Source organism: Trachinotus anak, unplaced genomic scaffold, assembly GCF_046630095.1.
Source record: "Trachinotus anak isolate AG129_WGS33_773 ecotype Australia unplaced genomic scaffold, CSIRO_AGI_Tana_v1 ptg000004l, whole genome shotgun sequence".
Taxonomy (NCBI): domain Eukaryota; kingdom Metazoa; phylum Chordata; class Actinopteri; order Carangiformes; family Carangidae; genus Trachinotus; species Trachinotus anak.
The window spans coordinates 26552383-26574761 of NW_027273855.1; the positions used below are offsets into that span (position 1 = coordinate 26552383).

The 22379-nt window shown below is 46.4% G+C and overlaps 1 protein-coding gene and 1 long non-coding RNA gene across 2 annotated transcripts in view; one reads left to right on the forward strand and one right to left on the reverse strand.

Moving 5' to 3' along the window:
- Positions 1–11: 11 nt before the first annotated feature.
- LOC139621205 (uncharacterized) lies at positions 12–2789 on the forward strand. Its single transcript, XR_011690946.1, has 3 exons — positions 12–264; positions 568–623; positions 2725–2789. It is a non-coding gene; the product is annotated as an uncharacterized lncRNA (long non-coding RNA).
- Positions 479–22379, reverse strand: part of plxnb3 (plexin B3) — a 51790-nt gene continuing 29889 nt past the window's right edge. Inside the window, exons 5-39 of the mRNA XM_071477534.1 lie at positions 19837–20016; positions 17784–17917; positions 16969–17212; positions 16466–16625; positions 16270–16378; positions 16064–16172; positions 15650–15766; positions 15259–15372; positions 14732–14822; positions 14466–14635; positions 14196–14347; positions 13953–14058; positions 12934–13070; positions 12598–12774; positions 12357–12522; positions 12115–12246; positions 11776–11880; positions 11534–11695; positions 11004–11155; positions 10493–10593; positions 10027–10244; positions 9759–9937; positions 9269–9335; positions 9024–9170; positions 8629–8709; positions 8469–8547; positions 8280–8383; positions 8067–8154; positions 7180–7346; positions 6707–6867; positions 6486–6633; positions 6320–6384; positions 6033–6108; positions 5878–5952; positions 479–5651 (exon numbers count right to left, since the gene is read on the reverse strand). Of these exons, the coding sequence (XP_071333635.1) occupies positions 5547–5651; positions 5878–5952; positions 6033–6108; positions 6320–6384; positions 6486–6633; positions 6707–6867; positions 7180–7346; positions 8067–8154; positions 8280–8383; positions 8469–8547; positions 8629–8709; positions 9024–9170; positions 9269–9335; positions 9759–9937; positions 10027–10244; positions 10493–10593; positions 11004–11155; positions 11534–11695; positions 11776–11880; positions 12115–12246; positions 12357–12522; positions 12598–12774; positions 12934–13070; positions 13953–14058; positions 14196–14347; positions 14466–14635; positions 14732–14822; positions 15259–15372; positions 15650–15766; positions 16064–16172; positions 16270–16378; positions 16466–16625; positions 16969–17212; positions 17784–17917; positions 19837–20016 (4578 nt within the window). The 3' untranslated portion in view covers positions 479–5546. The remainder of the gene's footprint in view (positions 5652–5877; positions 5953–6032; positions 6109–6319; positions 6385–6485; positions 6634–6706; positions 6868–7179; positions 7347–8066; positions 8155–8279; positions 8384–8468; positions 8548–8628; positions 8710–9023; positions 9171–9268; positions 9336–9758; positions 9938–10026; positions 10245–10492; positions 10594–11003; positions 11156–11533; positions 11696–11775; positions 11881–12114; positions 12247–12356; positions 12523–12597; positions 12775–12933; positions 13071–13952; positions 14059–14195; positions 14348–14465; positions 14636–14731; positions 14823–15258; positions 15373–15649; positions 15767–16063; positions 16173–16269; positions 16379–16465; positions 16626–16968; positions 17213–17783; positions 17918–19836; positions 20017–22379) is intronic.

A 22379-nucleotide genomic window follows, 5' to 3' on the forward strand; every position in this document is an offset into this window, starting at 1 on the left:
AATGTTTATTGAACCTGCTTCATTCCTGTTTGTTTGTTTGTTTGTTTGTTTACTTCCTCTGAAGCTTTTTTCTTTTTCTATCAGCAGATGAAGTATTTCTATCTCAGTTTCTTCTCTACTGTTCCCTCCCCAGCCTCCACCCCTCTCTCCTCTCCATCTGATATAAATATATTGAAGAGAGCAGAGATTGAAAGATTATTCTGATGTCAACATGTAAAACGTGGAGCCTGCCCATTGCCTGGATGTTTGTGATGAGACGTGCAGGTAAAATAAGATCAAGGTGAAACAGGCTGTAAAACAGTTTATAGCAGCAGCTGAGGGTAAACAACAGACTGCTGGTTGATTCTTCCTGATTTAAAGCCTCAGTTTATACAAACTTCTCTCCCGGCTGCTCGTGTCAACAGCTGACATTTACTGTTACTGTACATTAGAAGTGAAACTCAGGTTTCACATGGATGAACAATACAACACCACAGAGACCTGTTAAAATTATAACTTTATTTTTACATGGTAGAAACTGTGTTTGGCCTCCTGCCTCTTCACAATAAAAACACATTTCCATTGCAGATGGACTCGTATTCATCATCATCCTCCTCCTCCTCCTCCTCCTCCTCCTCAGACAGGTATTTACAGGCACATTTACACACTGTTAGAAACTGTACACTGTCAGTAAAAAAGCAGTTTGTGCTTCATCACAACTGATCCTGGATCATTTTTACAAACACGTTAAAGTTTTTATTCCCTTGTAGAAAAAACGTTTCAGTAACAAACAGCTCGACCAATCAGAGCTGAGGATCTGTTTCATCATATCCAGAAGATTAGAAAACTGTACAGAGACCAGGGGGTCAAAGGTCAAATTGTGACCTTTGACAGCCATGGATATACATCATCAGTGACAGCAGAGTTTAAACCCCGCCTCTTGTCTTTATTTATAAAACAAAATCACAAATTAGCTTGAAGAAGCACCGTAAATCATCATCATCATCACATGCATGCAAAGTCTAATCCGATCATAGAACTACAACTATGGGTCAAACACAGGCTCAAAAAACACGCAAGGCAAATACACAGAGAGGAGATCAAACAGTGATAATCAGGAATAGAAGAAGAAGAAACGTAGAGAAGCTGCAACAAGACCTGGTTCAGGTCTCTGAGTCAGTCCAGCAGCAGAGACCACCACTGACAGTCAGAGTCTGTTTCTTTATTTATTGCCTGGTGGGTTCCGTCTCAGTCAGAGTCCATTTACACTGAAAAACATACAGAGTCCAGGAGAGTCCAGGAGAGTCCCCATGAAGCGTTCTTTCCCAGAATATTTTCAAATGATGACTAAATAAAACAGTGTCATCCACATAGAGAAACAAACTGTTTCCATGGAAACACAGCTGACAATCTCCAGGATGAATCCAAACCTTGAACCTGTTGACTCGCATATTATCGCCTGACCAGATTATTGCCTGATTTATTGATCACAGTAGTTTGTTTTGCTGCCCCAAGAATTCTGGGAACTGTAGTATTAAACCATGTTTGCTGTTACCACCAGTAACTACAGGTGTCGCCAAACCAAACAGGACTGAAATCAATGAAATTGCCACTTGGTTGATTTTTGACTTTGTTATTGCTGTTGATGAATTCTGGATGTTTGGATTCAGCCTGTAAGATGGTTCAGCTGAATGAGATCAGAGCCAAAAATATAAAGTAATGCTGTTAAACTATCATCTTCACACACAATTACACCAAAACACCTGAACCCAGTGTTTTCAGATGGTTCACTATTACAGTTTCATACGACAACAACCATCTGCCCGTCTCGATGTTCAAGTTAAAGAAGAGCCATCATGTTTGCACTGAGCTCACTGTAGCCTGAGGATAAACAAACCACAGACGGGTCATTTCAAACAACCAGTCTGTCACATGCTATGCTAAATGTTCTGGAAAATTTCATATGCTACCAACAAAAAACAGCTAGTGAAAACAGCTAGCATAATGTTATGATATTATGCCTCTAACAGCTGATATAGCCGCTGTTACCAGGAAGTCACAAACTCCTCACGTATTTTTTTACTTGACAGATGATTGTTGACATTAAACAGCAGCTGACACAAAGGCCTCAACTCAGTCGAGTGAGTGAACCTTGAGTTAAGTTTTTCTCAGTCTACCATAATGTTATGCTAGCTGTTCTTTCATATAACATAAAGCTATGCTAGCTGTTCTGTAATATCCAATAATGCTATGGTAGTTGTTCTGTATTATAGCATAATGGTATGCTAGTTGTTTATGTAATATATATCCAGTTTTAGACTGGGCTCAGTGTGGGGTGCTGGCACATGCAGGGTTTGTTAATTTAAACACTAAAATGGATTTTTGTTCCCATGATGGACCAGGACACGTGTTCAATAAGACTTCTTTTAGAACAGACAGACAGCGCCACCTAGCTGCGAGAGTGAAGGCACAGCTGGGATAAATAGGTATAAATAGGACTTACAGTATGTACACACAATAAGTTAGTGACTACCTAACACACACACACACACACACACACACACACACACACACACACACACACACACACACACACACACACACACACACACACACACACACAGCTTAAACCCCCAGATTTCAGATTGTTTTGATCGTTCCTCAGCTCTTTGTTCAACTTTTACATTTCAGTCTGATTCTAGTTTCTCGTCCTTCTGTTCTCTTGCTTTTCATTTTTATTTTCAGGAGCTTTCCATAGAAAAACAAGCCAGCAAGTGAACAGTGAACTACCTGTTGTTCCAGCAGGCCAGGTAGATCTCCAGTTAACAACCTCCTTCTATCTTGTAAATTCAGATTTTGTTTATTTCTATATTAGAACACAGTATAAGTACTCGGTCCACATTTCAAACTGATTTGCTGCAAATCACTTTTATATTTCTGTCTATAGTTTGATTGATTATGAAATTTTCTCCACTTTAGAACAATATCAACTATAACATCCTCCTGTGGCCCCAGCCTTGTCGAAGGACTCAGGCAACAATTATTTTCATTATCAATACATCTGACAAAATGTTATTATTTGATCTATTGTTCCGTGAATAATATAAATTAAATAAATAACATTTAATGTAAATAAAATTTACATTAACATTTAAATAATTATTCACATGGATAAAATAAATGTAATAAAAATATGTAACTAATCTATCAATCAGCTAATCACTTCAGGTCTTGAGTCCTGGTTGGTTTCTCAGTTTCTGGAGAGATAATAGAACTGACTGTATAGCAGGGGCCAGTCAGGGCCCTTCAGGAGCTTGAAGCAGGATTTATACTCCTTCCAAAGTGTTTGTTGGATGGTGTTGGAAACCACACACCTTTCTGATGGTGGATCAGTGTTCATGTCTCTCTTCAGGGGAGACCGTCCAAAAATGGGATTTAGAGTTAAACCACATCAGCCCCAAAACCTCCCTGATGAATCAGCAGCTGGAGCCTGGCTCTGATTGGTCAGTTTGATCATCAAAGCTTCTTAAAGTTACATGTTGAGTGTACACAATTTAAAAAGGACCCTGTGACCCATGTCACCTGAACATGAGATCAACTCATTGATAAAAATAAAGATCTGACCCAAGAACAGGACCCAGACCCGACTGGACCAACAAGCAATGAATCCAAACCTGAATGGGCCTAAAGAAAATCCACCTAATCCTGAACATGTTTGAGTTTACTGCAGAATATGGACAGAATATGGACCTTGATCCAAAACTGACCAATGGAAAATAATCCAAACAAGACCAGGTTAGTCAAATCTGAGCCAGAAGGGACTCAAGGAAGGAAGGACTGTCAGATGAAGGACACTCAGGCCTGACCTGAAAATCTACCAGGGACCAGAAGAAGGACCATTAAACCCAGTCCAAATGGGGCCTGATGAAGCTGAACAGTACCCAAGGACAACCAGACCCAGGCCAAAAGGGAACCAAGGAAGCACCATCAAATTCTATTTGAAAGAGACTCAATGAAATGCACTCAGACTTGATCCAAGGGGGACCCCAGGAAGGGCTGTAAACCAGTGAAGACCACTACTGCATCACAATATCAACTGAAGTTCTTGTTTTGTCTAAACCTGTACCTGTTACTTCATTTTCCATCTTTGAAAATGACCTTTATCACCTTTGTCATGTCAGAAGCCAAAGGGTCTCCATAGCAACAAGCATCACTGATGTACGCTCTTTCATCTTTCTTCAAGCAACTCATCTGCTACATGCTGATTGCCCGATAAATATTCAGCATCCATTTCTCGAATTATCGAAACCTGAGAACTTTGGTGAGTCAATCTGGACTCAACCTGGAACTGAGGAAGACTGGAGAGACTGGGAGCCAGTGCAGGACAGATCCTGAGGTTGTCAGCGGTAAAGTTTACCTGCTCCAGGTAAAATCAGATTTTAGCTTTAACTTCTGTTAAGAAACGACCAGAAACTGGAATCAGACTGATTGAAACCAGTCACTCCCTGATTCATTTATTGCTTCAGTAAAACTCCCATATTGGGATCAGACCTGCAGCCATGACGCTGGTTTCAGTAGGAAAGGCAAAAACATTGTCAGATACACCGTTGATAAAAAACATCCAGCATGTCTGAGATCAGCAGATCAATAGTCAATACGTGTGATCAGTAGAAACAATTAAAGTTGTGCTTTTTGACTCTTGACAGACAGCAGAACAGCACAGCAGGGAACTCTGGGAAATGTAGTGCAAGGCAGCAGGAGCTGATGTTCCCTGATCTGATTGGTTAGATTGTCATTACATTACATCACATTGATGTGAGATCAGTCTAACATCTGGTTTAAGTCTGGTTCAAGTCTGGTTTAGATTAGGTTTAAGTCTGGTTTAGGTTTAGTTTAGGTCTGGTTTAAGTCTGGTTTAAGTCTGGTTCAAGTCTGGTTTAGGTTAGGTTTAAGTCTGGTTTAGGTTTAGTTTAGGTCTGGTTTAAGTCTGGTTTAAGTCTGGTTCAAGTCTGGTTTAGGTTAGGTTTAAGTCTGGTTTGAGTCTGGTTAAGGTTTGGTTTAAGTCTGGTTTAGGTTTAGTTTAGGTCTGGTTTAGGTCTGGTTTAAGTCCGGTTTAAGTCTGGTTTAGGTTTAGTTTAGGTCTGGTTTAGGTTTAGTTTAGGTCTGGTTTAGGTTTGGTTTAGTTTAGATCAAGTTTGGATCCAGGTCAAACTGTACATGACTGTTTGGCTGCTGCTGCTGCTGCAGAGTGAAGGGATCTAAAGACCTGGGTCCTGAGTCTGACTATAAAAACCTTGTATATCATATCCCCAGCACACACAGTAACACACAGACACACACGGTAACACACACACACACACACACACACACACACACACACACACACACTGATACACAGCAGAAAGACACAATGTTAACAGGAGTCCAATGGTTTCCAGTGTTTCAGTCTCTCAGAGTGCTGAACAAGCTCCCTCTTCATCATTTCCTCTTCCTCAGTGGGGCTCCAAGTGTCTCCAGGGGTCAAAGGTCAGTTCTTCCTGGTAGCAGATTGATGGGGTCAGAGATCATCAGAGGTCAGTAACCTTGTTCTCCACCAGGGCAGCGACCTGCTGCAGTCGATAGGCCAACTGCATCTTCTGACCTGAGCTGTCCTCCTCCAGAGACATGATGATCTGAGAGACAGACAGGTAAAGAGAGACAGACAGGGGTAGAGACAGACAGGTTCGTTCAGTCTGATGAGGAGCTGGGGGAAAGACCAGGACGAGGACAAGATGGCTGAAGATGCTGCTGAACCCAACTGTGCTCCAAAGATCATGTTTTTCAATCTGGTATCTGTGGTGACATCAGGTCACATGACCATCACATGTGTTTGTGCGTGTGTGTGTGTGTGTGTGTTACCTGGTCGTAGTATTTGTTAATGTACTTGTAGAGTTCATGAAGAGCAACAAGACTGTTCATCTCTGAGGCAAAACTCTGAAACAGACAGAGAAGATGATGTGAATGTGAAGTGGTTTCTTCAGGGACGTCTGTAGTTCAGGTTCAGGTTCACTGACCCCAGAGAGTTCAGTCAGGGTGGAGTTCATCTCCTGGTAACAGCCTGACGCAGCACTGTGGATGTCGCTGTAATACCTGGACACACACAAACACATCACATACAAACACACACATGCAACATACAAACACAAGGTTTACACAATGTGACATTAGTGAGCACATTTCTATGGTAACTGTACAACAGTGAGGGTGTTTCTATGGTAACTGTATATCAGAGAGTGTGTTTCCATGGCAACTGAACTGTACATGTTAAACCTTGTTTCACCCTGACAGGAGGGTGTCTCACCTCTCTACCAGCTGTTTGTATCGAGGGATCTCTCTGGCGTACAGCAGCTTGTTGACAGGAGAGTCCTGATTGGACAGAAATATATCATGAGGTCCACAAAGACACAACATGTGTAAAGCCAGATACTACATGTTGTAACAGAGAAATAGAGACAGACAGGTCATACCCGTCCCACTTTGTGCTCAGAGGTGGTGCAGGAGTCGATGAAGGTCTGAGCGATGACAGACAGGACGGCGTCGATGCTGTCGGTCACCTGAACGTCCAAAACAAACTGAGGGTTCTTCAAGATGTTCACCCAGAATCTGAGAGGGAGACTGCACACAGACAGACAGGTCAGAGAGACAGATGGGTGGCCAGGTGTGTCACATGACCAATAGTGTGTCTTACCTGTTGGTCTTCCAGATGTGGACCGTCTCTGGATCATCAATGCCGTGTTTCTCAGCCATGTCATCCAAGAAGTCGAAGAAGAACCTGACAGCTATCGGAGGAGGACGCTTAGTACTGAGGATTGCCACGAAGACATCGTCCACAAACTTCTGCAACGTCCCCTACAGAGACACAGGTAGTGAGAAAGACAGGTAGAGAGATAGGAGGAGTGAGAGACAGGTAGAGAGAGAGAGACAGGTTGAAATTTTGTGTTTGTGTTACCTGGACAGCAGCCTGGTCAGGTAAATCTCAGGTGTGTTAGTGTGTGTTACCTTCATGGACAGCAGCCTAGTCAGGTAAATCTCAGGTGTGTTCGTGTGTGTTACCTTCATGGACAGCAGCCCGGTCAGGTAAATCTCAGGTGTGTTCGTGTGTGTTACCTTCATGGACAGCAGCCTGGTCAGGTAAATCTCAGGTGTGTTCTTGTGTGTTACCTTCATGGACAGCAGCCTGGTCAGGTAAATCTCAGGTATGGCCTTGGCGCGCTCTCTCTCCCTCATGCTGCTCTTTCTGTGTTTTGGAATTTCAGGATCTTCGCTGCTCTTCACCAGGTGCCACAAACGCAGACCCTCCTCCTCCTCGCCCTCCAGCATTGGTGTTTCTTTAGCAACCACACACAGAAACCAACAGTCACCATGACGACCAATAGGAAAAAATACACAGACTGTTGATCATACTGATGACAGGTGTTGGTTCTCACTGGTTCTTTCTGTGTACATTTTAGTTCCTTGTCTTGGTGCTGTGATTGTTCTAGAAGGTTTTGTTCGTGTTGTTCTGGGCTCCAGCAGGTGTCTGATCAGTCTCTTCACATTGGTTCTGGGTTCTATATTGTTCAAGGCTCTAGACTTTGCATGTGGTCTGGGCTTTAGATATGCTAAATGGTTCTTTATGTCTTCATTCTAGGTTCGATATGGTTCTCTTCTAAATGTTCTAGATGGTCTAGATGTTGTTTGTTCTGGCTGCAGGATGCTCTACATGTTTCTCTTTGTTTGGTCTCAGTTCTACATGCTTGAGTTTTCAATTTTAAATGTTCAAGGTGATCCTGTCTTGGTTGTGGGTTCTAGATATGCTAGATGGTTCTCTTGAGTTGGGTCTGGGTTCTGTGTCTTGTTCATATCCTAAATGTTCCTAATGGTCTCGATATCTTACTCGTTCTGGGTTTTTATATGTTGTAAATATTTGCCTTTATGTTCTCTACAGGTTCTATATGTTGTGTGTTCTTTGTACTGAGTCTGGGTTCTAGATGTTCTACATGGCTCTCTCTGGTTTGGTTCTGGATTTCACATGTTCTGTAAGTTCTAGAGTGTTTGGATGTTCTTACTCTCTCCGGTCTGGAAGACCTGGTTGACTCCAACTCCACTTGAGTTCTGAGAACGAGGAATCAGCGCCACTGTTGCTCCGTCTGGAACCTGAGGAACAAGACGGACACATAAAGGGCACAAAGAAGGTGAAGAGGAACCCAGAGAACAGAGAGAACAACAGACGGAGAGCATGAGGAGGACGTGAGGACACGCTGTGATTGGTCAGTTGTTACCTTGTAGTGCTGCAGCGTGTTGATTCGTTTCCAGCGACCCTGAACCACTGCTGTGACATCATCATCTGACAGTGTCAAGTGACCCGCCTGACCTGAACGCCACTCTGTCATCAAACACAGAGACACAGGTCAGTATGAGCTGTCTATCAAACCAGACAGGTGAGACAGGTGAGACAGGTGTGTGTGTACCCAGGTCCAGACTGTCAGCTGCTGGTCTTTGAGAGAACGGAGCTCCCCTGTAGACCTGATCCAGGATCTTATCCTTCACCTGCAAACGGAGACAGAGAGGTGAGAGGGAGACAGGTGACAGCAAGACATGCAGATGGTAATCAGACAGACAGTAACCTACCTGTGTGATGGTGTCGGTGTCGAGCACCTTAACAGGACACGGCTGAACCTCCACGCCGTTCTTCACCAAGACCGTCAGAGTCTGAGAGAGAGACAGGTACAGAGAGGAAGACCGGTACAAGGAGAGAGACAGGTACAGAGGGAGAGACAGGTACACAAAGATAGAGTCAAGTACAGAGAGAGAGAGACAGGTACAAGAAGAGAGACAGGTATGGAGGGAGAGACAGGTACACAGAGAGAGAGACAGGTACAGAGAGAGAGAGCGAGACAGGTACACGTGGTTGTGTGACCACCTTATCATGTGTATACGTATCAGCACACCTGGTTGTCCATTATGAATTACCTATATTGTCCAGGTGTGTGCAGAAAGGTGAGATTGTGCGTTGCTGTGGTTACCATAGCGCAGTAGTCAATGTCCTCTCGCAGCAGGTGACTATCGTTGAGTGTTCGTTTGGCTTTTCCTGTCACGGCGTCGACCGGCCCTTTATCCACCTGGTACTTTATGGCTCTGTAGAGCATGTAGAGAGGCTCCCCTGCCACCTCCTGACAGACAGGTAGACAGGTGAAGGTGAGATGAGCAGTGGGAGAGTTAGAGACACGTCAATGCAAAGAGAGACACACTGAGACATACAGGTATTTACCTTGAGGAAGGAGTAAAGGCAGATCGACATCCAGTTGGTCAACATCTTCTCTACAACTGTCTCTGTCCTGTGACACAGACAGACAGAGAGACAAACAGGCAGACAGAGAGACAGGCAGAAAGACAGGATGAACTAAGTACCAATTCAAAATCCCACAATCCATCAATTTCTGGCTCAGTCTGACTCCAGATGCCAGGGTAGACACACATCTAGGGTGTCTCTGGTGTAAGGGGTCTAGACTTCCTATAGAATCAAGTCCAGGTACCATACACTGAAACCCTTTGTCCTGGGTGATTGAGGACATTTACATGTTTTAAAGCCTAATAAATGTGCCCACAGTGATTAGACCTGATCAGTTCTTTCTGAAGGACTTGTTTTCTGCACTGAGTTTCAGGTTCTGTGGACAAACACGAACCAGCTCTGGTACAGTTGTTTGAACTTGTCTGGGGTTGACTGATTTCACAGATAAAGGTGTGTTTGTTTTACATACCTGCGTAGCATGAGTTTGGGGTTCTTGGCAACGTACTGCTGGACCAGGTCCTGCAGCAGACTCTTCATGACCTCAGTGAAGTACTCCAGTTTATCATGAAGGGCCATGGTGAGCAGACTAGCAACGTAGCCCCGGTCTCTCTGAGAGAAACCCTGCTGGGCCTCCAGGGTGTGGATGAACTGAGACAGAGACAGAAAATAAGCATCACCTGCAGGTCCAGGTTTCTCCTGATCATCAGCCCCCTCCTGCCCACTCTGCCATCACCCACCCTGGTAAGGAAGAGTCTGTTGTTGAGCAGGTTGTTGAGCTGCTGGAGACCCTGTTCCACAGTCTGCCTCCTGGACTCTGGCAGGTCCAGCTGGCGGCTCAGTGGTGCCGTCTGCTGGCCGGGAAAAAAGACTCTCTCTGCATACATCCTGTAGTCCAGCAGGGGGAGTCCTGGTCCTCCGACATCACTGCTCAAGTCCATCATCTCTGTCATCAGGTCTACACAAAGAGGGGGGAGTAAACTGCAGCTGCAAGTGGGAAAACTGATCTGATTCAATGAATGATTCTGTAGTTTGAACTGTCAGGTCACCGCAGCCGTTACTGTCAACAACTAACTTTCATTCTCACACTGATCCTTAAAATGTGCAAACTCCATCTGCAGAGGAAGATGTGATCAAAGCTGCTGTGTGTCTGTTGTGGTGACATGTTTCTGATTGGACCATGTGCAGTGTGTGTCTGTTGTGTACCGGTGAACTCTTTACGACACTGATCTCCCACATTGATCTCCAGAGTTTCCAACTGCAGCAAAACCTTCTTATAATCTCTGAGGGCCTGTTTACTCTTCCTCCTGCACACACACACACACACACACACACACACACACACACACACACACACACACACACACACACACACACAGAAAACACAAGCTAGTCATGAAATCCAACAGCTGTACAACATTTTAGATCCTCTGTGGTGATGGTTTGTAGAAAATCAGATGAAACAGTTTCAGTAAAGAACAAGAACAAGATCCAGAACAAGATCATACCAAAGTGTCTTGGGAAAAGAGGAAGAAGACACCTGTACTGTACTGGACTAAACTGGACTGAACTGGACTGGACTTCAAGTGAAACCGACAGAAGGTAAAACTGAAGCTGTCAGTGTGAAGAGACTGAGACTAAAATAACTGAACTGGAGACAGAGAAACAGACAGATAGAGGCAGACAGACAGGTGGAGGCAGACAGACAGGTACCTACCTGTACATCAGAATGACGACCAGCACTGACAGGATGATTACAGCTGTTCCCGCCCCCAAACCAATCTGAGCAGCCAATGGAACAGGAGACAGCAGAGAGTCACTGTCGTACTGAACCAATCCCAGGTCCACCTGCAGATTTCCCATAAACACCTGGGAGACAGACAGGTGAACAGACAGACAGACAGGCAGACAGACAGAGATTTATTGTAACCAGGTCTCCTCTGCTCTGTTCACAGACACACTCTCATCCATTTGTGTTGTGTTTGTTTGTTTGTGTGTTTGTTTGTGTGTGCGTGTGTGTGTGTGTAACTGGTCACACATTGTGTGTCCCAGAGGACAAAACACACAAACAGGAAGTCATAGATCACACAGTGATGCAGGTGTGTTCACCTGTGAGCAGCTCCCTGCTGATGTCCACACTGTGTGTTGTGTATATAAACACACGTGTTCTGAATGTTCATCTACATGTAGGTGTGTGTCATGTGTACAGCTCCATGTGTGAACTGGTACAGGATGCGAACATGTTACCTTGAGACTGGGCAGGTCGTTGCTGTCATCCACACTCATTGGTTGGATCTCTGGAGGTTCACAGTACAGGTGAGTGTTGTCCAGAGTTTTCACCTCGCACTCCTGAGCTCCGAGCCGGGCTGTCACTTCCTGCCTGGACATGGCTCTGGTCAGGTCCTGACCCTGAGAGACAAGAACACAGACATCAGGACTGACTGATTGTGTCGGGTCCTGTACTGACGGACGTCAGCTCCTGTCTTTACCTCCACAGCGATAACGCCTCCAGGTTTGAAACGATATGGAGCGTCTGGAGCTTCTCGGTTCAGGTGGAAGAACTCTGGGTTTGGATAATAGGTGAAGCTTTTACCCTAAGAGACAGACATGTGGAGAGAGACAGACAGGGAGGTGGAGACAGACAGACGAGGAAGGAGGTGGAGACGGACAGACAGGTTACTCCATTAGATAGAGAAATGATCATCATTGGGAAATTCTCCTGTTCAATCTCATTCATCCTGGCTCTCTATCTGTCCGCCATTCTGTGTCCCCCTTAGTAGACAGACAGACAGACAGACAGACAGACAGTCAGACAGTCAGAAAGGTACCCTGATGCTCTCGTAGTGGACTCTGACGTTGTCCAGCTGAAACCAGACACTTTTTACTTTGACTTCTGAGGTCACTCTGGGGGTCGGACAGGTCATCTGAGAGGATGACAGGACTGTACAGCGCTCTGACACCTGAGAGACAGACAGGTGGAAACACAGACAGGTGTAGAGAGAGAGTGGTTGATTCAAATTCAGCACAGATTGCGACTCAGATTTGTCTCTGATTGGTTGGTTCATCTCACCGTTGTCATGGTGCTGTTGAAGACCAGCTGCTGCTTGGCGGTGAGGAGAGCCAATCGTCTTCTCCGTTTCACCCTCTGAACATCCAGAGGCTCCACCCACACATATATGATTGGCTGCTGCACCACATCCAGGTTCCTGCCTGTCACCATGATGACACGCCCCCCTCTGCAGACAAGAAGTCAGCACCTTATTAGGTCATCAGGGTAATCAGTGATTGATCACTGGTGATGGAGTTCTTACTCATAGAAGCTCTCGGAAGGTGTGGCATCAGTGATGACGGGGTCGTCAAGGTAACGGAAGGTGACGTTGGGAACGATCCGCTCGGCCTTTCCAAACAAAACCCGAACCGTGACTCCACCAGTCTGAGTACTGGAACCAGTCTGACACACCAACTGGGTGTCATTCACCTCCTCCACACTGAGGAGACAAGGAGAGGATGTTAACATCAGAATAAACTGCTGTTAGTACCAGTACTGCAGTACTCAAATGTAGCAGTAGTAGTAGTAGTAGTAGTAGTGCTGTACTGACATGTAGCAGTAGTAGTAGTAGTAGTAGTAGTAGTACTGCAGTACTCACATGTAGCAGGGCTGTGGACCCAGGAAGGCGCTCAGGTCGGATGTCTGTCCCGTCAGCAGCTGCCGTCCTCTGATGGTCAGTCTGGTTCCTCCAGAGACTGGACCTTTATTAGGAACCAGATCCAGGAGCTGAGGGTCCTGAACACAAGAAGACACAGGGGTTAGATCTGAAACTGAAGAGGAGGTGGGTCAGACCCTATGTCACATGACCCTGTGACCCTGTGACCCTGGAAGCTGTATTGTTGGGGTCTTCCAAGGATGGTTCCAAGTGAGGGGCCAGACTAAAACCAGTTCAGCTTTATAAATTGGAGTTAGACCAGGGATACCAGGCCCCCTGCAGGCCAGTTTCCTCTAAATAGCTGCAGACTTTGAGGTCAGGGGTGCTGTCAGCTGGGATCCTGGACCCGGGTGAACCAGTTCTAGAGTCATCTAACATCACCTCTCTGGTGAGGGAGGAGCCAGGGGTGAGGAAGGTGGAGTGTTACTCCCTACATGTAGTTCTGGTTATGGAACCTGGCTGTGGTCCTGGGCTGTGGGGTCCCTCAGAGGACTACATGTCTCTGGCAGGTCTGTGTCCTGGAGTCTCTGGGTGGAGTCCTGGAGGCGACACCACCTGGAGAACTCCAGAGTTTTGCTCGGGGTCTCATGGAGAAACCTGCAGGGGTGTGTGCATGAGCTGGTCTGGGGGGCTGTTGAGGTGGTCTGGGGGGCTGTTGGCCTGCACTGACCTCTGAGATCACACTGATGGAGTGTTGACATCAACAGGTGAACTGGTTCAGAGTCAGTCAGCAGTGATGTGGACTCTGTCCCAGACCAGTGGATCTCTGTTCCAGTTCTCACTGCAGTCCTGGTCCTAACCCTAACCCCTGTAGCCCTGGTCTCTGTGTAGTGACTGAAACAATGAGATGGTGGATCCAGGCAGCTGAGAGTCTGGACTCTGAGATCCAGGATCAGGAGGAGGAGAACCACTGCTCCCTTGTTCTGCAGGGCTCAGCTGAGCTGGATCAACATCTCTCTCACCTGATAGGTGAAGATCTGCGTTGACCTCCCAGGAGGGGTTGTTCCCACAGTAACTAGGACAGGTCCCTCCCTCTGCTTCCTACTGGGCTGCAGCTCACACACAACCCTACAACACACAGACACACACACACACACACACAGTATTTTCCATTATGAACAGCCATTTTTAAATACATTTGAGTGTGTGTACATGTGTTTGTGTGTGTGTGTTTGTGTGTGTGTGTGTGTGTGTGTGTGTGTTACCTGGTGGAGATGTGGTACCCTTCGGGTTGGGGTGGACACTGAACACCTGCCACTGTGACTCCACCCACCACATCCTGGTACCTCATCCCCAGATTTGACCCTATGATTGTGACCAAGACTCCGCCCTCCAGAGGACCTGAGACAGGTAACACCTGCAGACAGACAGACAGGTGGGTGAACAGACAGACAGGTAGACAGGCAGTTTGAAAGTTTCCATGGCAACAAACAAGACCTCAGCCAACAAACAGACTGAAGGATCATTAGACTCACCTGTGTGATCTGAGGAGGCGGACAGGTGTCTGCAGGTGTGCTGGTACATGATTGGTTGTAAACACAGCTGGGGGTGGGACTTCCTGGACACCACACACAGCCGTACTCCTCAGGTACCGCCCTACACTGTGAGCAATCTGATTGGCCAGCTGAGCAGTCATACAACTGGACTGAGGAACACAAGAGACACAGTCAGTGATACCTATTTGACTCACACACAAAAACACACACACACACACTCTCTCACACACAGGTGAGGTTCTTACGTCGAAGGCCAGGTAAGGCATCAATGCGTCTCTCTCCTCTACGCAGGTAGACAGAAGCAGAGTACTGAAGCTGACTGACTGCATACTGAAACTACAGAGAGACAGACAGGTGAGAGAGAGAGACAGACAGGTGAGAGACAGACAGACAGGTGAGAGACAGAAAGACAGGTGAAAGAGGGACATGTGAGAGACAGACAGCCAGGTGAGAGACAGACAGACGGGTGAGAGACAGCCAGGTGAGAGACAGACAGACAGGTGAGAGACAGACAGACGGGTGAGAGATAGCCAGGTGAGAGACAGACAGACAGGTGAGAGACAGAAAGACAGGTGAAAGAGGGACATGTGAGAGAGAGACAGTCAGGTGAGCGACAGACAGCCAGGTGAGAGACAGACAGATGGGTGAGAGACAGACATGTGAGAAAGAGACAGATGGGGGAGAGAGAGAAACAGTCAGGTGAGAGACTGACAGACGGGTGAGAGATAGATAGACAGATGAAAGAGACAGGTTGTCCAGGTGAGTGTGTCACCTGGTGTGGGCTGCAGGTGAAGGTGTGTGTGTTGTCGTGTGTTTTCTCCACAGCAGCTGTCAGGTTGATCTGGACTCCGTGGATTTCCACAACACACACGTACTGAGCTTGATCCTGCAGAGACAGATGGAGACGTGATTTGATCCAGGTCCTCAGTTAGACCGGACTGACAGAGACCTGAAACCACGTTCACACTGACTCACTTCACATGGTTTGTATCCAGATCAAATTCACTTGTCGCCTTTTAAGTTGCAGTTGTCATGACAACCCATTTACACTGAGGTGTAGAGCAGTGACTGAGGATGTGGTCCACACCAAGACTCCCTGGTTCTGGTTCTGGTTCTGGTTCTATCTGATACAGTCGACTGTCTAAATAACAAACAGGTCTCACCGTGTAGACGTCCAGGTCCCGTCCCTGTAACACCACAGTGGTGCTCTGGCCCAATGGCACTAAGGCAGAACTCTGCAGGGAGAAGACCAGAGGACAGGAAGTGGGACCAGAAGAGTCCTGCAGACAGACAGGAGACAGAGTGAGACAGGCAGAGAACAGAGAGACAGACAGGGGTCAGAGTGAGACAGACAGGGGACAGAGAGACAGACGGGGACAGAGTGAGACAGATAGACAACAGAAAGACAGACAGGGGTCAGAGTGAGACAGACAGGGGACAGAGAGACAGACGGGGACAGAGTGAGACAGATAGACAACAGAAAGACAGACAGGGGTCAGAGTGAGACAGACAGGGGACAGAGAGACAGACGGGGACAGAGTGAGACAGACAGACAACAGAGAGACAGACAGTCTCACTCTCTGGTTCAGGATGATGTGCTGGTTTGGACAGCTGTGGTTGTGAGTGCAGAGTTGATCCAGAGGACACCAGTTACACCTCCACACACTGTTGACACAGGCCAGACACCTGAAACACACCATCATCTTCATCATCATCTTCATCATCTTCATCATCACCATCATCATCACCATCATCACCAGTGTACTGTGTTGTTGAGTCTTACTGGGAGCTCTGGTTCAGTCGGCTCACTGCTTCACAGTCGTAGAAGGTCAGGTTACCTGTGGTGATGGTCACGTGACCGAACCTCAGTGACACAGGCAGGATCATGTGATCTGGAAGAAGAGAGTCACAGGAAGTTGTGAGTCCTGATCAGTGGACCTTCAAACGTGAATGACTCCCTACACCGCTGTCTCACTCACCACTTCCTGCAGGCATGGGTGGGAGGAGCTCTGGCGCAGGTGATTGACAGGTGATGCTGGTTCCCATGACAATGGCGGGTTGAGGTAGGAGAAGCCCAAAGACGCAGGACAGAGACTCGGCATCAGTGAGGGCAGGAAGCTGGATGACTGACAGCGTTACCTTGGAGACACAGAAACAAACCCATGGTCAGATCTACATCAGAGACTGAGGAGACCCTCAGGGTAGAGGTCTTCACTGGTCCCTCTGGTGGGTCGGGTCTGGTTTTACTGCTGCAGGTCTCGGGTCTGTGTGTCAGTATGTCTCAGATGTCTCAGGTCTGATCACCTCGTCTGTCCTGAAGGTGTCTGTTACCTTTGTTCTCATATCAAAGTCTTCAGATGTTCTCATGCTGCAGCTTTAGTTACAGAACTGAACCGAACAGAAGAAAACAGAACCGAAGAGAAAAGAAGAAAAAGAACAGAAGAGAACAGAGGTTCTGGATGTGCTGACAGTAACAGTCTACCTGGGTCTGCTCATCTTTGCTCTGATTGGCCGGATGCAGGCTCTGTACAGTCACACACTGATTGGTCGGTTCAAAGCTCCAAAGCCAGTGGTTGGTCTGAAGGTGACGTTGACACTGATGTTTACGAGAACATCTGGAAAAAACAAATAAACAATAGATAAATAAACAATAAAGACAGACAGACAGAGAGACAGACAGACAGAGAGACAGAGAGACAGAGAGACAGACAGACAGAGAGACAGAGAGAGAGACAGACAGACAGACAGAGAGACAGAGAGTCGGACAGAGAGACAGAGGGACAGAGAGAGAGACAGACAGACAGAGAGACAGAGAGAGAGACAGACAGAGAGACAGACAGACAGAGAGACAGAGACAGACAGAGAGACAGAGAGACAGAGAGAGAGACAGAGAGACAGACAGACAGACAGACAGACAGACAGACAGACAGACACAAATAAACAATAGATAAATAAACAATAAAGACAGACAGACAGAGAGACAGACAGACAGAGAGACAGAGAGACAGAGAGACAGACAGACAGAGAGACAGAGAGAGAGACAGACAGACAGACAGAGAGACAGAGAGTCGGACAGAGAGACAGAGGGACAGAGAGAGAGACAGACAGACAGAGAGACAGAGAGAGAGACAGACAGAGAGACAGACAGGGAGAGGGAGAGAGAGAGAGAGAGAGAGCCTGAGAGGGAGAGAGAGAGAGAGAGAGAGAGAGAGAGAGAGAGAGAGAGAGAGAGAGACTGAGAGGCAGAGAGAGAGAGAGACTGAGAGGCAGAGAGAGAGAAACCATGGATGACTGTCTCTCACCCTGCTGCTGGTTAAAACATAAACATGCTCCTGGCTCTCGTCCAATAGGAGGTCAGCACTGATGGCGCTGCCGCTGTCCACTGACACGCTGCCATACAGATCACCTGACCAGTCAGAGCGCACCATCACCTGCGACACAGACAGGTGAGTTACTTCAGTTTGGAGGTGAACGTTTATGTTTCTGTCGTATCCAGAGCAGATCGATCAGAGTCAAACTGAACCAGATTCGGCTCAGTTCACCAAGGACAGTACCTGTCCAGTACCTGGACGACAGGGACACAGGTGAACACACACTCACAAACACCACACAGAGCTGCTCTGATTGAGTCAACATGTTGTAACTGATTGTATCATGGTGATGATGGTGATGGTGATGGTGATGGTGATGATGCTGATGATGATGATGATGGTGGTGATGATGATACTGATGTGTCTGTTCTTTAAGAAGTGACCTCATTGGTTTTGAGACACTGAGATACACCTCGATCAGGTGCTGCTGCTTTGATCCACATCCAGGGTTTTGTTCTTCATGTAAAACTCAAAAAGGGGTCAGGTGAGTCTCACAGACTGGATGCAGCAGGTCTGGACCCCTTACACCTGGGTCACCCCTCTGTAGCTCACCTGGCTGCTGGACTCCTGATAAATGAATAGGTCCAGGTTCACTGGTCTGACTCCGGGTGCCCACGCGGAGCCTCTTAAAACACTCTGTACCTCTGGTTCACCTGGTGGAGCGTGTGCCATAAAGGTTAAGTCCAGCAGTCCAGGTCCGAGTCTGATCTGTGGCCCTTGTCTGATGTCATCCCCTCTCTCTGCCTGTCCTGTCTCTCTCTCACAGTTGGTATCAGAATAATACAATTAATTTAAAATTATGAACAGTCTGACATCACAACCACCTCCCTCAGTGATTGGTTCATTTGTGCTGAGGTTATATGGTAGGTGGGGTTAGACCCTCTCTCTCACTGAGGTCAATGCTGTGACCGTCTGAACGTGGGAGACATGACAGAAACACACAGACACATAAATTCTGTGATTCATGACTAAAACCACGTGAACGCACAAAACCAGAAACATTCACACAGTCTCTGGTCAGAGTTAGAAAGTCTAGCTGCTTTCACGTGATTCAATTCTGTGTCTCCTCTTTATTTTCACTTCACTGTGTCTTTAACTCAGCTGATCACATGATCAGAAGAATGATCAGCTGATCACAGTCTGTTCATAGACACTGATTCATGAGAGGAAATGGTGTGGACGCATGGTTTTGTGAGTACGCATCATTTATGTATCTGACCCCTGGACTATCACTGCACCCACCCACACACAACTCCTGTACATCCTCTGCTCTGATTGGACAGTCGGTCCAGACTTCTTCACAACAGTGTGTGTGTGTGTGTGAGCTGACACACTGATCAGTGTTAAAACCTGTGTGACTGTTAATGTGCTGCGTTTGTGTGATTAAATATTAACAGAAAGAATCAAAGCTCTGCTGTTTACCTCACTGAGGCAGGATTACACCTCATTAACACACACACACACACACACACACACACACACAGTAAATGTTTCAGAGGCGTCCTGATGGATCCTTACCCAGAGTGCACCTGGGGGACCAATAACCAATCACCAGCAAGAGTCTGAGCTTGCTCCCCTGTGACACCCCCCTCCAACTCCAACCCACCCCCCAAAGCTAATCGCCTGTTAGTTATCACAGTAGCAGGCGTTTGTTGTTTTGTTGATGAAGAGCCTCAGGCTACAAGCTGTTCACTGTGTGTGTGTGACATGTAAATGAGTTATGTTGTGTAGCTGTGTGTAGTTGTTGTGTATGTTCAGCCTGTGAGGTGTTTCCTGGTGCAGTTACAAACAATCACAAACAGGAAACAGCTGATTTCTTCTTCAGTCACAGCTGTGATCAGTCGCCCAGTCCAACCAGTCCTGGACCAGCTGTGGGGTGGGGGGTGACTGGGCCCAGTGTGGTAATGGGGGGGGGGGCTGTTACACTTATTCTGCTGATCCAGGGACCAAAGGGGTATTAACTGTGTTCATGTGTTCACCTTGTGCAGTCTTCCCTCTCTGTCTCCCAGGAAGGTGATGGTGTGTCCCGCCTCTGTTGCTGTGGTGACGGCGGTCAGCTGGGTGGTGGAGGTGAAGGTGGGCGTGGCCGGGAGGGGCACAGCACTGGCGATGGGGTTCGGGGTGTGTTCCCCCCCACAGGGGTATTCTGACAGAGAAACCTTACAGACGAACAGAGAGACAATCTGTGACTCATCTACAAACAGAACAAACATGAAGAAACAACCCTGAGGCACTGTGTGAACAGTCGACACCCCCCAGTGCTGAAGTACTGAAGTCACTACACCAGTGGAACGAGTGTCACAGTCTATCGGCCTCCTGGTCCTGGTTTCAGTGTGTCCCACAGCTGTTGGACCAGCTGACGGGACCTGATGACGATGCAGTGATGAGGTCTGGCTCTCTCTGAATCACAGGGATGTTGAACTGACATCGTTCATTTGAGTGAACATCGAATCAATCTCATTTTAAACGTTAATAAAACTAAGGAGATGGTTTTGGACCCTAGATCAGTGGGGGATCACAGTCCTGTGGTAATACACAGTAGACACATCAGTCAGGTTTGCTCGTATGAGTATCAATGGGCTCATCTGGACAACGACTTCGGCTGCAGAGTCCATGTCGATGGTCTGTGTTCTTGTTTACAGCAGAAACTGTACTTTTTATGCAGACTCAAAGTGTTTGGTATGGACCAGAGGATTGTGTTTTTATTCTATCAGGCTGTACTAGAGAGCTTAGTTAGATACGGGATGTCAGCATAGTATGGCAACCTCACCGTACAATTACAAACTGAGCTGGCTCGTCTGGTACATACTGCCATGAAAGCAGAGGCCGACGGTAGTGGAGTACATTTACTTGAGTACTGTACTTAAGTACATTTTTCAGGGATCTGTACTTTACTTGAGTATCATGTTGGGGGGAGACTTATGACTTTTACTTCACGACATTTGAAAGGCAAAATTTGTACTTTTCACTCCTGAAACCCTGTGGATTTAGTGTTTTGTTGACGTTTTCCTTCCAAAAAAACATGATTGGATTGGATTGTAAAGATGTCACTAACAGGGACAGCCTATCAGCAATCACGTTCATTTTTCCTTGCACGAACACACTTGGTTTAGTACTTACTTGTTGATGACAGGCTGGCAGATGAGGAGGCAACGCACAGGCTGTGCCAACCCGTGTTACATTCTTCAAAGGTATTTACATTAAAGATTCTACAAAAACTCCATCCAGTAGGTTTCTATAAGTGAAGATATTGTGCTAATAATAATCGATATTTAGAAAATTTACTTTTACTTTTAATACTTAAGTATTTTTAAAACAAGTACTTCAGTACTTTAACTTAAGTAAAAATTTGACTGTAGAACTTTCACTTGTATTGGAGTAAAATTGAACACACAGTGTCTGTACTTTGACTCAAGTAAGGAAGTTGTGTACTTCGTCCGCCTCTGCATGAAAGTGATGGGGAGGAATGAATTCCAGTCCCTCCAGTCCATTTATGAGCAGTCTGTCCTTCGGCAGGCACAGAGGACAGTGAATGACCCATCACATGTCCTCAACACCGAATACAACCTCCTGCCCTCTGGTAAACGATATACAGTCCCCCACTGTTAACGCAATCGTCTGAAAAACTCATTTGTTCCTGTCTCCATTAAACTTTTAAGCTATGCTGCTTGAGGCCTCAGGCACTGTGCAAAGCTTCATGCTGTTTTTAGTAGTGGGTGTGTGCATTACGTGTTATGTGCAATGTTCACACAAAGAGTGATGTGTGAGGTGTGCATTATGTGAAGTCTTTGTTGTTGTGATTTGAAATGGCCAATGCTGTTGTGTCTGTGCTGTGCGTCTGCTGTGGTGTGAGAGCATTCAGATACGCAGCTCCGAATCCACAACAAATTTCCCTACGGGGACAATAGAGTATATTCTATTCTATTCTATTGAAACCCAAAATAACACTCCACTAACGAGGCCTCTGTGAGTCACTGTTTCACTTTAATGACTCATATTGTTCATACATCCTGACGAGATTTTTACTTTCCTACAGCAGAAATGTTTTTTCACTTTCACAGTTTATCGTCTCATGGCCCCTCACATTCATCTTGAGGCCACGACCAGACCCCAGGACCCCTGAGCATCACAAACACTTTATCCATTTAGTCCAATAATGTTTGGAAAGTCTAGAAGAGCTGCCAGATGAGGACTCTGCTGAGCATGCTCTGTGGGTCTGCTCTCTCTTTTTAGGTCTGTCCACATACTTTTGGAGACATAAAGGAGTAAAGTTCTTTTACAGGTGCGAACAGGTGTAAACACAAAAAGACTCATGTCCATTCACCTTTAAAACTCCTGTTTTTATCACTGCAGTTTAATCTGTGTGTGTGTGAGATTATATCTGGGTCAGATCAGTCCTACCAGCTGTGTTTGAGTGACAGCTGTCTAATGATAAATCCATCTGCTGAAGATAACAGCTTTAATCCAAACACACACACACACACACACACACACACACACACACACACACACACACACACAC